General features: G+C 46.2%; 1 protein-coding gene across 2 annotated transcripts in view; it reads right to left on the bottom strand.

Moving 5' to 3' along the window:
* Positions 1-1079: 1079 nt before the first annotated feature.
* Positions 1080-15153, bottom strand: part of LOC122927139 (interferon-inducible GTPase 5-like) — a 30220-nt gene continuing 16146 nt past the window's right edge. Inside the window, exons 2-3 of one of the 2 annotated variants that reach the window (XM_044278730.1) lie at positions 4642-4695; positions 1080-3076 (exon numbers count right to left, since the gene is read on the bottom strand). In XM_044278730.1, the coding sequence (XP_044134665.1) occupies positions 1863-3062 (1200 nt within the window). In that variant the 5' untranslated portion in view covers positions 3063-3076; positions 4642-4695 and the 3' untranslated portion in view covers positions 1080-1862. Of the gene's footprint in view, positions 3077-3689; positions 4106-4641; positions 4696-15153 lie in introns of those variants that run through there. The other variant, XM_044278731.1, reaches the window with a different exon arrangement.

Here is a 15153-nt window from a genome sequence, read left to right as displayed (position 1 = left end):
CTCCAGCTGTTGTAAAACTACAATTCCCACCATGCCCTGCTGTAGGCTGATATCTGTTAGCAGTCTAGGCATGCTGGGAGTTGTAGTTTTGCAACAGCTGGAGAGCCGCAGGTTGGCCAGCCCTGCTTTAGACCCTTTACACTGTGAACTGACCAGCACAATCAGTATCCAATCTATTATATACTGCAGCTTTTACATTACTGTATAGTGAATTAGTGCATTACACAGACACACGTATTCTTCCTGCTCCGGGAGCAGCCACAGCGTATGGAGAGTGTCCAGCCTCCACACTAAACCCTCAAGTTAATACAAGCAGAGCTTTTTAGTAATAGATTTAAGACAAACAACACAGACTGACTCCTGACCCATTTCCCCCTTTCGGGTTGATCACCAGGGACTGAAGGAGCCCTATCCCGAATCACTTGGACCTCTCCCGTTGCCAGGAGCTGCTACTTCCCTCACACAACCCTGATCAGAGTTACTGTAATCAGTTAACCCTTCACAGGACACAGGATGACTAGACAAAATTCACGTCATGAAACACACGCCTTCTACAGTTTGTGCAATTTAGTAGCAAAATGATATACATAATAATAACACAATAACATTTCAAATCAGTCAAAAACATTGACATGAATCAATTCATTACAATCTACCTGAAATGATACCTGGACCTCGCAAGCTGGACTGATCCTGAAGACAATGTCTCACTTACCTAGGATTAGCGTTCCTGGGCCCGTGGGTACTGCTCCCCTGTGGTTCAGTCATTGTCAAGCAGGAGCGGGTATCTCGCTGGGCCTACAAATTGTCAGAGTAGTTAAATTTTCAGGTACAAAGTAATTAAAATAATTAAGTCGTCCGACACAGAGACACCAACACAGTTGCTGCATCTAAGGAGATTATTATTATTTATTATTAAAGCGCCATTCATTCCATGGCGCTGTACATATGAGGAGCGGTGCACATACATAACACAGACAAATGCACTAATCATAAACAAGACAAGTTACAGACTGGTACAGAAGACGAGAGGGCCCTGCCCGTGAGGGCTTACAATCTACAAGGTATGGGAGAAGGACACAGTAGGTGCGGGTGAAGCTGTTCATGGCGGTATAGAGGCAGCAGGGTCACTGGTTGTAGGCTTGTCTGAAGAGGACAGTATACTGTATATATACAGTACACTACTCTGAGAGACCACCCCAGAAATCTTTATTATGATACCTTTATGATAATGGGAGTAATTGGGTGTTTCAAGGCGGTTACAATACTTAAAAATTAAACGTGGCGCATTACATAATTGCACGTGATAACATATTGGCGATATCTTGTAGTTTTAAAACTAGGTAATAGTTTATTTGGACAAGAATCTAAAAAGTTCAGTTCCCTGAAACTGGATCCAGTTTGAACATGTATACCAACCATCTGAATCCATTATGTAGAAAACATTTCCTAGAATCCCTGAGAACATTTTTCTATATCTGCTCACACTACATATTTCTCAAACTTCTTCATTGTGTTCCAAATTGAATGAAATACTCCCTTTTCCCCACAAATATTCATGTTACAGCACGATTACAGATGGTCTTCAGAATGTGTTCTAATGCCAAGTTGTTATGAAGCAGTGGCATAAATGATAAACTTCAGAGGATATACATATAATAGAAATAAGGTTCATCTATATGAATATATGCATGATATAATCATTCATGTTATATGCATTATATGAGTATAATGTTGACCATGACCTCATTACTCTCACAACGGCGAGGCAACAAGGAGTGAGCACAGGTAAGATGCGGCTCTGTCCCCAGAAGTCCCTTGTTCCTATACTTTAATCTATGGCAGAAAGATACTTAAATGGGTTACTCTAATGCCTTCCTAAGAACCCGATATGCATCTTCAGTAGTCTCGTTAAGGAAGTCAGAGAGCATCCGATAAATGGTACTAAACGAGATGTGCCATGCTGGGATGGTACCAAGCACTGGTATGGTGCTAGCAATATACTCAGCTATCTTGAGAGCCCCCACGTCTCCTCCGGTTAGAAAAATGGTAGCACGCTCTTTAATTATCTCTTTTACATCCACAGGGGACTTGATCACTGATCTCAACTCACTGACCTCTTTACCAAACTTGTTGGCTAAAGTTTCTAGAGACTGGTTATTCAAGCCAAAAGCATTTTGGTAGCCTTTCATGGCTTTCACCAGGATTTCTACATCACAAATTAGAGACAGCTCTGGGATCTGTACTGTAGCCACTGCACATGAAAGAGTAGCAAACTTCCAGATGTCCTTCCTCAGAGCCTCCTGCTTCTTTTCAATCACCGGCAGAGAAATGTTAGGTAGAGAGATCAGGAATATGTGTCTCTTATGTTTTGGAAGATCCATTTTTAGGGTTTCCTGCATTTTGAGGAAGTCGTACTTGTCCAGATCCAAGCATGAGAGAAGGAACACTTGAGGCTCAGTAATTCCTTTAACTCTGAGACTTTCAATGCAGTTAACTCGGATTTCATTAAGTATGCTCTCTTTATTGTAGGTCTTCTTTCTTAGTTTCTTGCAGGCATACAACTCTGAGTCGATTTTGGATCTCACAAAGTAGAATTTCTTGTCCATAGCCTGAATCGCTGTCGCCAGGAGAATGTCATTTTGCTTGAAGCGTTCTGATGAAATGATGATAAAAAAGTCGTATCGATTAAGCTCAACAGACTGAAGATAATTGTCCGCTACAAAATTTGGAGTTCCTATTCCTGGAAGATCCCAAACAGTCACGTTAGGATACTGCGGGTGAGGGTATGACATGGGCTCCTTCGTTGTCTCCACCACACCAGTTTTGGCACAGCCTTCTTCTTCATCTTCCATCCCACAGATAGCGTTGACAAAAGTGGACTTTCCTGTTCCCGATTCTCCTGTGATGGCAATGTTTAACGGGGCATTTTCTGTTTCCTTAAGGGACTCACTGAGTCTTTCAGCTGCTTCATAGAGAGACGCATCTTCAAAAGCAGACTTAAGTGCTTGTATAATTTCTTGCACTTCTTCTTCGGTGATGATTTCATAACCAGATTCCATTTTCGGTTATCGACCTGCAGAAAAACAAGAAAGAACTGTTTTTGTATTGGTACATAGGACGGGTGATGACCCAGCAGGGTTAGACTGGCACAATGGAGTTTTAAGTTAAAAAAAAAATCCAATTTATTTTGATTCCTTCCACAAGCCTCCCACCTACAGTAATGTTGTTCCTGTCAAAAGATGCCTGTAAAGGGGGGGGGGGGGGGGGTATATGTACCTTACCAGACTAAACTTTTTTTAAAAGACCTCTTCAGAGTGACTCGACCTGCGGTAAAGTTCATACTTACCTGGGCCCTGATGCTGGATTCTGGCTTTATCACTCTATGGTCCCGGATCTCGGGAAATCAACATCCCAATCATTGGCCGCAGTGGTGACCCATGCACTATGTCACTGGATCATGTGCCGCACGGGTGACTGGTCATCGCTGCAGGCACTGATTTGCTGCATCTGTCACCTGAAACCCATCAACAGGATGTTAATTCCCAGAGACTAAGGACCTGCAGGCATGGAGCGATGCAGCCAGAATCCAGCGGCAGGGACAGAGATGCCTCTTCGTTACCATGGGCAGGTAGAGTTTATATAAGGAACGATGAATGCAGGAAGTAAGTCAGTGTCACATGGATTACCTGTGGAGTCTGTGCAGCTCAGTCAGAAGATAGTACGTGCCAAGGAGAAGGCTTAGGTCATGGAAGTCTGAAGCTTTGGTCCATGTAAGCAGTGAGCACATGAGCGATAAAGAGACCTGTTAGGAGATTGTGTGTTGGTAGCCACTAAGGTGCATGCAGTGTTGGAGGCAGTGAGAGCGTGCGTGAATTCCAGGGAGAAGTGGACCCTGAGATACTGCCATATAGAAGTGGTTATGGAGAGAAATTGGTTCTGGAGACTGGAAGCCCTCAGAGGGGTCACTCAAGAAACTGTGAAAGTGAGCCATACAGACTGGTGAGTCTTAGAGACTGTTGTTCAAGGGAGCTTGTGACTGTGTATTTTGACTGGAGCTTCTTATTAGCCTCCAACAAGTTAAAGGGGTTGTCCGGGTTCAGAGCTGAACCCGGCCATACCCATATTTTCACCCAGGCAGCCCCACCAAGATGAGCATTTCATGCTCCGATGCTCTCCTGTGCCCAGTGCTAAATTGTGCAGGGCAAAGACATTTTCAGGCTCTCCTTAGGGCTGCCAGGCGGAGGCTTCTGCCCAGCTGTGAGCCCAGTAACTTCACCAGCACTGATGGGTGGGCTTTAGCTCTGCCCTAGCCTGTAAAATGGCTAGGGCAATGCTAAAGCCGAAAATATATTGATAGTGTCTCTGCTAGAAATACTGGTTCCCTCAGGCGGTGCAAATCCAAAAGACAATGTGGGAAAAAAATCCGCTAAAATCAAGAAAATATATAAAAGGATTGCGCTGCAGGAGAGAAATCTTCTCTGGGTATTAAAGTTCTCTTTATGTAATCTTCAGCTAATGGGACCACATGCAAACTTCACAATCCAACACTGGTAGGAAACCTGTAATGTGATGAGAAAGCACACTATGGTGTAGTAAGCTCCAAACATCTAACGCACCAAGTGAATAGGCTATACTCACAAGACTCCGCTAGTGAAGGCGTGTAGAAATCTGAATAGTGTCCCTCTTCGGAATCTGTTACAAAGAAAAACACTATAGTGTAGTATGTAGCAACACTTTACACTCCTGCAAACAGATTGTACTCACAGAACTTCGCTGGTAAGGTGCGTGGATGATGATATTCAGGAGCAACTTAAGCTTGGTGGATGGAACCGGCGTGGATCGAAGCACATGGGTATAATCAGCCAGTCCAGCAGATTGAATACCGTAACTCCTGAATGACACCAGACCCCGACTTCCAAGGATCTCGTGGGAAGGAAGTCGCAAGTATGGTGAAGTACGCACCAGTGGGTCAGATAAAAATTATTTAATATACTCACAAAAATACAGCTTAAAACGTGTTTAAAATGTCTCTATACTGCCCGACCCGGGTTTCGCCGTGATGCTTCGTCTGGGGCGTTGATTGGTAAGTGGATACCACTGGGTTTAAATCAGCAGGGAAACCTCCCCTAAACCACGTCATGATCACATCCAAAAAAAATACAAGGCATGAAACAAACACATACAAACAGATTAAAATGAATAAAATACACAAATGGTAAAAATAGGCAGAGAGGAACTTACTTAGCATGTGGCAAATATAATCACACCAAGCAAGCATTATGTCACGGACGGTGTACAGGAAACAAGACAAAGCAACATGCATATATGACTGAGTGGATCCAAAGCAAAGGAACCAAAAGGGAGACCCCTGCACAAGACCTAGCACTTTCCCTGGCTGCTCAGCCTATGCAAAGATCCGAAAGGTGGAAGGTTGCATATCCACGTACCTCGACTATATAACCCCTGAACACCCTACAATAGTGAGGGGACACGACCACCAGCTCCCTACACCAGACACGGATGGAGTCAGGGTCACCTGGGATCCAGCAAACAGAAAATAACAGATAAATGTTCAGCACTTAACTTTGTAGCAGACTGGAAAACATGATCAGCATGCACACACACTCCAAGAAGTAGTATAAGCCGCCCAGTAATGCATTATGGGGCGGAATTTAAAGGGATGCAATCAGTCCAACTCCATGACAGCTGAGAGAGGCTAACGAGATGAGGAACTGAACAGCACAACAAAGAGAACTCAAGGAGGAGGTTCTGAAAGGCCTCTGTCAGAGCTTCTCAGCTGTCTGGTTGTGACATTACCCCTCCCTCTACGAGTGGACTCCGGACACTCAGAGCCCACCTTCTCAGGATGGGACCTATGGAAAGCCCTGATGAGATGAGAGGCCTTAATGTCCGTCACTGGGACCCACATCCTCTCCTCAGGACTATAACCCTCCCAATGAACAAGGTACTGAAGAGAACCGCGGACAAGACGAGAATCCACAATCCTAGAGACCTGAAATTCAAGATTCCCATCAACCATAATCGGAGGAGGAGGCAAAGGCGAGGGTACAATGGGTTGAACATAAGGTTTCAATAAGGACTTATGAAAAACATTATGGATCTTCCAAGTCTGAGGAAGATCAAGACGGTAGGCAACAGGATTGATGACAGACTTGGTAGACAACCACACCAGATCACCAACATTCAGGTCCGGACCAAGCACACGTCTCTTATCTGCCACACGCTTATATCTCTCACTCATGCTCTTTAGATTATCCTGAATCTTTTGCCAAATAGATGACAAAGACGAGGAGAATCTGTCCTCATCAGGTAAACCAGAAGACCCCTCTCCCGAGAAAGTCCAAAACTGCTGGTGAAACCCATATGCACCAAAAAATAGTGACTTATCAGAGGACTCCTGACGACGGTTATTTAAAGCAAACTCAGCAAGGGACAAAAAAGAACACCAATCCTCTTCATTCTCCGCCACAAAACAGCGCAGATATGTCTCCAGATTCTGATTGACGCGCTCTGTCTGGCCATTCGACTGCGGGTGGAAAGCAGAAGAGAATGACAACCGAACCCCCAAGCGAGAACAGAAAGCCTTCCAGAATCTGGAAACAAACTGCGTGCCCCTATCAGAGACTATGTCTGAAGGAATACCGTGCAATTTGACAATGTGATCAATAAATGCCTGCGCCAACGTCTTGGCATTGGGCAAACCAGGAAAAGGGATGAAATGCACCATTTTGCTAAAACGGTCCACCACCACCAGAATCACAGTCTTCCCCGAGGAACGAGGCAGGTCCGTTATAAAGTCCATGGACAGATGTGTCCAAGGACGGGAAGGAATGGGTAAGGGAAGGAGAGGACCTGATAGCCGTAAATTGAGGGACTTTGGCACGAGCGCAAGTCTCGCAGGCTGCCACAAAACCCTCAACCGACTTACGAAGCGCAGGCCACCAGAATCTCAGAGCGATGAGATCCAGTGTGGCTCTTGCCCCCGGGTGCCCAGCAAGGACCGTATCGTGGTGTTCTTTAAAAATCTTTTGTCTTAAAGCGAGAGGCACAAACAACCTCCCAGGAGGACAAAGATCAGGAGGCTCTGACTGGGCTGCCTGCACCTCTGCCTCCAATTCAGAAAAGAAAGCAGAGACCACCACACCTTCAGCCAAAATGGGACCCGGGTCTTCAAAATTCCCGCCTCCCGGAAAACAACGTGACAGGGCATCTGCCTTCACATTCTTAACTCCAGGGCGGAACGTGACCACAAAATTAAACCTAGAAAAGAACAAAGACCATCTGGCCTGTCTCGGGTTCAGACGCTTGGCTGACTCCAAGTAGGCCAGATTTTTATGGTCAGTAAATACGGTAATAGGGTGTCTGGCTCCCTCTAGCCAATGGCGCCATTCCTCAAAAGCCAACTTGATGGCCAACAATTCCCTATCTCCCACATCGTAATTTCTCTCTGCTGAGGAGAGTTTTTTCGAGAAAAAGGCACACGGTCGCCATTTGGCAGGAGAGGAACCCTGAGACAAGACCGCCCCCACACCCACCTCAGAAGCATCAACCTCAACTATGAAGGGTAAAGAAATATCAGGTTGCACCAAGATGGGAGCGGAAGCAAAACTCTCCTTGATATTAGAAAAAGCCTTACGCGCCTCTACTGACCAAGAAGAAAAATCTACCCCCTTTCTGGTCATATCAGTGAGTGGTTTAACAATAGAGGAATAATTCAAAATAAACTTCCTGTAATAATTGGCAAAGCCCAAAAAACGCATCAGCGCCTTCTGATTCTCAGAAAGCTCCCACTCAAGCACAGCGCGGACCTTCTCGGGGTCCATGCGAAAACCAGAAGCGGAGAGAAGGAACCCCAGAAATTGAATTTCTGGAACCGCAAACACACATTTTTCCAGTTTCGCATATAATTTATTCTCCCGCAGGATGAGCAGGACCTGACGTAAATGTTCCTTATGAGTTTTGAAATCAGGAGAAAAAATCAAAATGTCATCCAAATACACCAATACAAATTTTCCCATCAAATGATAAAAAATGCTGTTCACGAAATGCTGAAAAACGGTTGGGGCATTCATCAAACCAAAAGGCATAACCAAATTCTCAAAATGGCCCTCAGGGGTATTGAAGGCCGTCTTCCATTCGTCTCCTTCTCTGACCCTGACCAGGTTGTATGCCCCTCTTAGATCTAATTTGGAAAAGACTTTAGCCCCAACAACCTGGTTAAACAGGTCCGGGATCAGAGGAAGCGGATAAGGGTCACGAATAGTGATACTGTTCAGCTCCCTGAAATCCAGACAAGGTCTTAAAGAACCATCTTTTTTCTTAACAAAGAAAAAAGCCAGCGGCAACAGGTGACTTCGAGGGTCGTATGTGTCCTTTTCTCAGACTCTCAGAGATATAAGCACGCATAGCGATCCTCTCAGGTTGGGAAAGATTGTATAAACGAGATTTAGGCAGTTTGGCGCCTGGGATGAGATTAATAGGGCAATCGTACTTTACCTGTGCGGGGGCAAATCCTGAACTCCACTCTCAGAGAAGACATCTGAAAATTCTGAGAGAAAAGATGGTACAGTCTTAGTAGCAACCTCAGAAACAGAGGTCGTGAGGCAATTCTCTCTGCAAAAGTCACTCCAACCATTAATTTGCCTTGCTTGCCAATCAATGGTGGGGTTATGTTTAGTGAGCCAGGGTAGCCCCAACACTAGAGGAGTAGGCAAACCGCTAAGGACGAAACATGACACATCCTCAAGATGAGCATCACTCACAATTAAACGGATATTGTGAACTATGCCCTTTAATGATTTCTGAGAAAGTGGAGCGGAATCAATAGCAAAAACCGGAATATCCTTTCCCAAAGTGCGCACCTGGAAACCATGAGTTATCGCAAATTGATTATCAATGAGATTGACCGCTGCTCCACTGTCCACAAAAATCTCACAAAAAATGTTCTTGCTCTCTAGCGCCACCCTAGCCGGCAGGACAAAACGGGAACTACAAGCAAACGGAAAACCTTCAATTTCCGCCTTAACCCTGCCAATAGTAACAGACGGAACATTTTTAAAAGATTTTTTCCTGTTTGTTTCTTTATTACTCCCAGAAAACTGCCTGAATCTCCTAGAGGGACAAATATTTGCCAAATGATTTATACCTCCACAACAAAAACAAACCCTCCCATGCGAGCTGAATCTTCTATTGTCAGAAGCAATCAACCCCAGCTGCATGGGCTCCTGCTCAGAAGGGGCTGACAGCGACTGAGACCCCTGCGCACAGAATGGGACCGCTGCACTGTCCTGGGACTGAGTATGACAGGAAGGGGACATCTCTCCTCTCTCTCTAAGACGCCTGTCAATACGAATGGCCTGAGACATAGCAGAGTCCAAAGAAATAGGCCTCTCATGAAAGGCAAATGCATCTTTCAATCCCTCTGAAAGACCATGGCAAAATTGACTTCGGAGTGCAGCATTATTCCAACCAGTATCAACTGCCCATCTCCGAAATTCTGAGCAGTATATTTCTGCGGATTATTTACCCTGGCATAATAAACGTAGTCTAGACTCAGCCAAAGCAACACGATCTGGATCATCATATATCTGACCCAGGGCTAAAAAGAATTCATCCACTGAACGGAGGGGCAGCGAAGAGGCCCAGGACTGAGCGTTACCCTTGAGCAGCGATATGATGATCCCCACCCTCCGTTCCTGATCACCAGAGGCATGGGGAAGAAGGCGAAAATGGAGTTTGCAAGCCTCTCTAAAACGCACAAAATTCTGACTACCCCCGGAGAACGTATCCGGGAGCGAGATCTTAGGCTCAGAACAAACTCCATGAACGCAAGCTGAACCGGTCACTTGAAGCTGAGAAAAAGTCTTACGGAGATCAGCTACCTCCAATGAAAGACCCTGGAAGCGTTCAGCCAAAAGTGAAACCGGATCCATGCTTGAGACAGTTTTGGCGGCTTATAATGTCACGGACGGTGTACAGGAAACAAGACAAAGCAACATGCATATATGACTGAGTGGATCCAAAGCTAAGGAACCAAAAGGGAGACCCCTGCACAAGACCTGAGACTTTCCCTGGCTGCTCAGCCTATGCAAAGATCCGAAAGGTGGAAGGTTGCATATCCACGTACCTCGACTATATAACCCCTGAACACCCTACAATAGTGAGGGGACACGACCACCGGCTCCCTACACCAGACACGGAGGGAGTCAGGGTCACCTGGGATCCAGCAAACAGAAAATAACAGATAAATGTTCAGCACTTAACTTTGTAGCAGACTGGAAAACAAGATCAGCATGCACACACAGTCCAGGAAGTAGTATAAGCCGCCCAGTAATGCACCATGGGGAGGAATTTAAAGGGAAGCAATCAGTCCAACTCCATGACAGCTGAGAGAGGCTAACGAGATGAGGAACTGAACAGCACAACAAAGAGAACTCAAGGAGGAGGTTCTGAAAGGCCTCTGTAAGATCTTCTCAGCTGTCTGGTTGTGACACATATCCGTAACATTAAAAAAGGACTTGAGACCCATAGTGTCTCGCTACATTTTAAGATCAATCATGACAAAAATCCAAGAGGTCTGCGCTTCACCGGATTGGAATTAGTGCATACCCCTACCCGAGGAGGGGATTTTATTGCTCTGATAAATAAAAAGGAGGTTGAGTGGATGTTCCTTTTGGGCACCATTCAGCCTCAAGGGTTAAATATTGAGTGTGACGTTAATGCTTGCTTGGTGTGATTATATTTGCCACATGCTAAGTAGGTTCCCCTCTGCCTATTTTTACCATTTGTGTATTTTATTCATTTTAATCTGTTTGTATGTGTTTGTTTCATGCCTTGTATTTTTTTTGGATGTGATCATGACGTGGTTTAGGGGAGGTTTCCCTGCTGATTTAAACCCAGTGGTATCCACTTACCAATCAACGCCCCAGACGAAGCATCACGGCGAAACCCGGGTCAGGCAGTATAGAGACATTTTAAACACGTTTTAAGCTAAGTATATTAAATAATTTTTATCTGACCCACTGGTGCGTACTTCACCATACTTGCGACTTCCTTCCCATGAGATCCTTGGAAGTCGGGGTCTGGTGTCATTCAGGAGTTACGGTATTCAATCTGCTGGACTGGCTGATTATACCCACGTGCTTCGATCCACGCCGGTTCCATCCACCAAGCTTAAAGGGGTTGTCCGGGTTCAGAGCTGAACCCGGACATACCCTTATTTTCACCCCGGCAGCCCCCCTGAGCCTAGCATCGGAGCATCTCATGCTCCGATGCACTCCAGTGCCCTGCGCTAGATCGCGCAGGGCACGGGCTCTTGTGTTTTCAATAACACACTGCCGGGCGGTAACTTCCGCCCAGCGGTGTGTTCGGTGACGTCACCGGCTCTGAGGGGCGGGCTTTAGCTCTGCCCTAGCCGTTTTACTGGCTAGGGCAGAGCCAAATCCCGCCCATCAGTGCCGGTGACGTCACCGGGGTTCCTGTCAGCCCCATAGAGAGCCCCGGTACGTCACCAGAACTCAGAAAAATGCCTTTGCCCTGTGCAATTTAGCGCAGGGCAAAGGAGAGCATCGGAGCATGAACTGCTCCGATGCTCATGTGAGGGGGGCTGCCTGGGTGAAAATGGAGGGATGTCCAGGTTCAGCTCTGAACCTGGACAACCCCTTTAAGTTGCTCCTGAATATCATCATCCACGCACCTTACCAGCGAAGTTCTGTGAGTACAATCTGTTTGCAGGAGTGTAAAGTGTTGCTACATACTACACTACAGTGTTCTTCTTTGTAACAGATTCCGAAGAGGGACACTATTCAGATACCTACACGCCTTCACTAGCGGAGTCTTGTGAGTATAGCCTATTCACATGGTGCGTTAGATGTTTGGGGCTTACTACACCATAGTGCGCTTTCTCATCACATTACAGGTTTCCTACCAGTGTTGGATTGTGAAGTTTGCATGTGGTCCCATTAGCTGAAGATTACATAAAGAGAACTTTAATACCCAGAAAAGATTTCTCTCCTGCAGCGCAATCCTTTTATATATTTTCTTCAATGCTAAAGCCGGCCCATCAGAGCCGGTGACCTCATCGAACACACTGCTGGGCGGAAGCCTCCTGCTAGCAGTGTGCCTAGGTGAACAAACAAGCCCTTGCCCTGCGCAATCCAGCACAGGGCTAGGGAGAGCATAGGAGCATGAAATGCTCCGATGCTCACCTTAGTTGGGCTGTCTGAGTGAAAATATGGGTATGTCCGACCCCTTGAAGCATTGGACTAAGGGCTGGTTGCTCCACTACCTTGTCAAAGGCAAAATTAAACTCAGACTGATAGAGTAACTGTGTACTGATATTCTAGGAGGCATCTGCAGGTGTCCATGCCAGCAAGAATCTCTAAGTTTGTAAATCTCTTCCTGCAAGTAAGAATAGTGCAGTTGGGGACCGGAGTGACCACAAGTATTATAAGTGTGACTGTGTAAGCTGATTTGGAGAATTATTTAGAATTGTTAAATGCACGCCATACTAATCAGGGAGTTAAAAAGGATAAATAAGAAGTAGTCCAAACTTGTAGAACACAACTCATACACTCCTTCTAGCAGTGAACCCTATTCCAGAGACTGAACATTTCCAGTCCTCACAGTCACAACAGTTCACACGACGTGGATAAACAGGTGCATGCAGGTCCACACAGCTTCTTGTCTTATTGATAATCAAGCAGGTGTCTTTGACAAACAGCTTTTCCTGATGTCACACAATATGCCACCACCACGCTCTTAGCCAGAGATTACCATGCGGCAAAAGGAAGAGAAAAATAGCGTAGACTGCCTCCCAAAGGATGACTAAAAATAATTTATTATACTCACATATAGCATAAAAGATATGCACTTATCATAAACATGTAAAACTGGCACTAGAGTTGAGCAGACACCTGGATGTCAATGGGGACCCGAACTTTGGAGCACTAAAATGGCTCTAAAAAAGTAATGGAAAGGGCTAGAGGGCTTCAAAAGGCAGCAAAAATGTGGTTAAGAGCATGGCAAGTGTTCTGCAAACAAGTGTGGTTAGGGAAATGACTAAAAATAACAAAAAATACGTAAAAATATAAAATAATAAGGAGGAGGTCCATATGGAGTAGGACAGTGGTCGGCAAAGTGAGGCTCGCGAGCCACAAGCGGCTCTTTAGAACCTTCAATGCGGCCCTTTGGTGCGGGTGGGCGGCCGCGCAGCCATATCGCGCCGCTCAAGCTGCTTGCAAAATGTCCGTCATGTGCCTCCTGCCCCGCCTGCCTGCTTCATTTATAAAGTGGAAGGAGCAGACAGACGGGGCAGGAGGCGCATGACGGAGGGAGAGATGTCACGCTGTGCACAGCAGCAGAAGGGCGGGCAGCGGCGCTCTAGTTCGGCTGCCCACTGCCGGCCATGTGAGGAGTGGTGAAGAGGCCGCCGCTCAGGGACTTGGAGCGAAATGTCCTGCAGCAGAAAGGTAGGAGCTGCCCCCGGTGTGTGCACAGAGCCGGGCACTGCACCGGCCCCGCCGCAAGTGTCCCTGCCTCCTCCTTTTCCCCCACTAATACATTACTTTACTTACTAGAGGGCACTTATGGGGGATATCTGTGGATGACGCACTTATGGGGGGTATCTGTGGATGACGCACTTATGGGGGATATCTGTGGATGACGCACTTATGGGGGGTATCTGTGGATGACGCACTTATGGGGGATATCTGTGGATGACGCACTTATGGGGGATATCTGTGGAGGGTACATATATAGCATCTTATGCTATATATGTGTCATCCACAGATATCCCCCATAAGTGCGTCATCCACAGATATCCCCCATAAGTGCGTCATCCACATTACATCTACATCTGCAGACAAGTTTAATAAAAGTTTAAAATGATAAAGATAAAATGAAATAATAATCAAGATCCAAATAAAAGAAAGTACATATAAAAGTATGTAAAAACACACTCTGGGCTCATGCCCACGAATGTAAGGGCGCCGTGCCTGTGCTGCGGACCGCAAATATCGGTCCGCAATGCACGGACACAGACCATGGGGCATCTGCATGAGGATCGCGGAGGCACAGCCAGAAGCACACTGTAGCACTCATATCCCGGATCCTGGACCCATTGAAGTGAATGAGTCCTTGATGCGGGCTGCACACAGCCAGTGCCCGTATATTGCGGACCCGCTGTATGCGGCCTGTGCATGAGCCCTAATAGTCCTCACTGGTACTGTTGACGCAATGTTTTAGGTTATAAAAATGTGGCTCTCGAAAGAAATTTCAATCGTGGTTTTGGCGATATTTGGCTCAGTTGACAAAAAAGTTTGCCCACCACTGGGAGTAGGAGGTTAAGGAGGCAGTGGATGTGGCACTGTAGGTGGAAGGGGTGGTAGAGGAGGAGGAGGTAGCCAACACTGGTTTTTCTTTTTGTTTTCTATTTTATTTTAAATATTATTTTTGTTTAAATTTGGGTAGACCCCAAAACATTGGGAAATATAAAAAATAAAACAAAGAGAAAGTGCTGGAGTACAACAATGGCTGGGTGAGGCCGGTATACATGTCTATTCTGCACAAGGTGCGGAGAAGTCCTGTGGGATCCAGGCCTGGTTCATTTTAATGAACGTGAGCTTGTCCACGTTGGCTGTGGACAGGCGGCTGCACTTGTCTGTGATGACGCCTCCTGCCGTGCTAAACACACGTTCAGACAATGCACTGGCTGCAGGGCAGGCCAGCACCTCCAAGGCGTAAAGGGCAAGCTCAGGCCATGTGCCCAATTTGGAGACCCAGAAGTTGAAAGGGGCAGACCCGTCATTCAGTACGTGTAGGTGTGTGCCCACATAATGCCCCACCATGTCGCAAGTCCCCGTGACGTCCACGATCCAATTGGATATCTTCCCTATCAACTTTCGATTTTTCGATTTTATGCGCCTACCATGGTGATTACGGATAATGGGGAATTAGGGTTCTAGGCAGGAGAGGGAGCCTGAGAAAGGGATACCACATCCAAGGGAGGTCAAAGGCTGAAATCTGATTGGGTGGAAATGTGGGATAAGTTATTAAATAAAATTCAGCACATGCGTCAGACAAGGGATGTGCGTCAAACCGGCTAGTCCCAGAGCTGCAACGAGATTTCGC

Source organism: Bufo gargarizans, chromosome 2 (genome assembly GCF_014858855.1).
Source record: "Bufo gargarizans isolate SCDJY-AF-19 chromosome 2, ASM1485885v1, whole genome shotgun sequence".
Lineage (NCBI taxonomy): Eukaryota > Metazoa > Chordata > Amphibia > Anura > Bufonidae > Bufo > Bufo gargarizans.
This window is presented reverse-complemented; position numbering and strand designations above follow the sequence as displayed.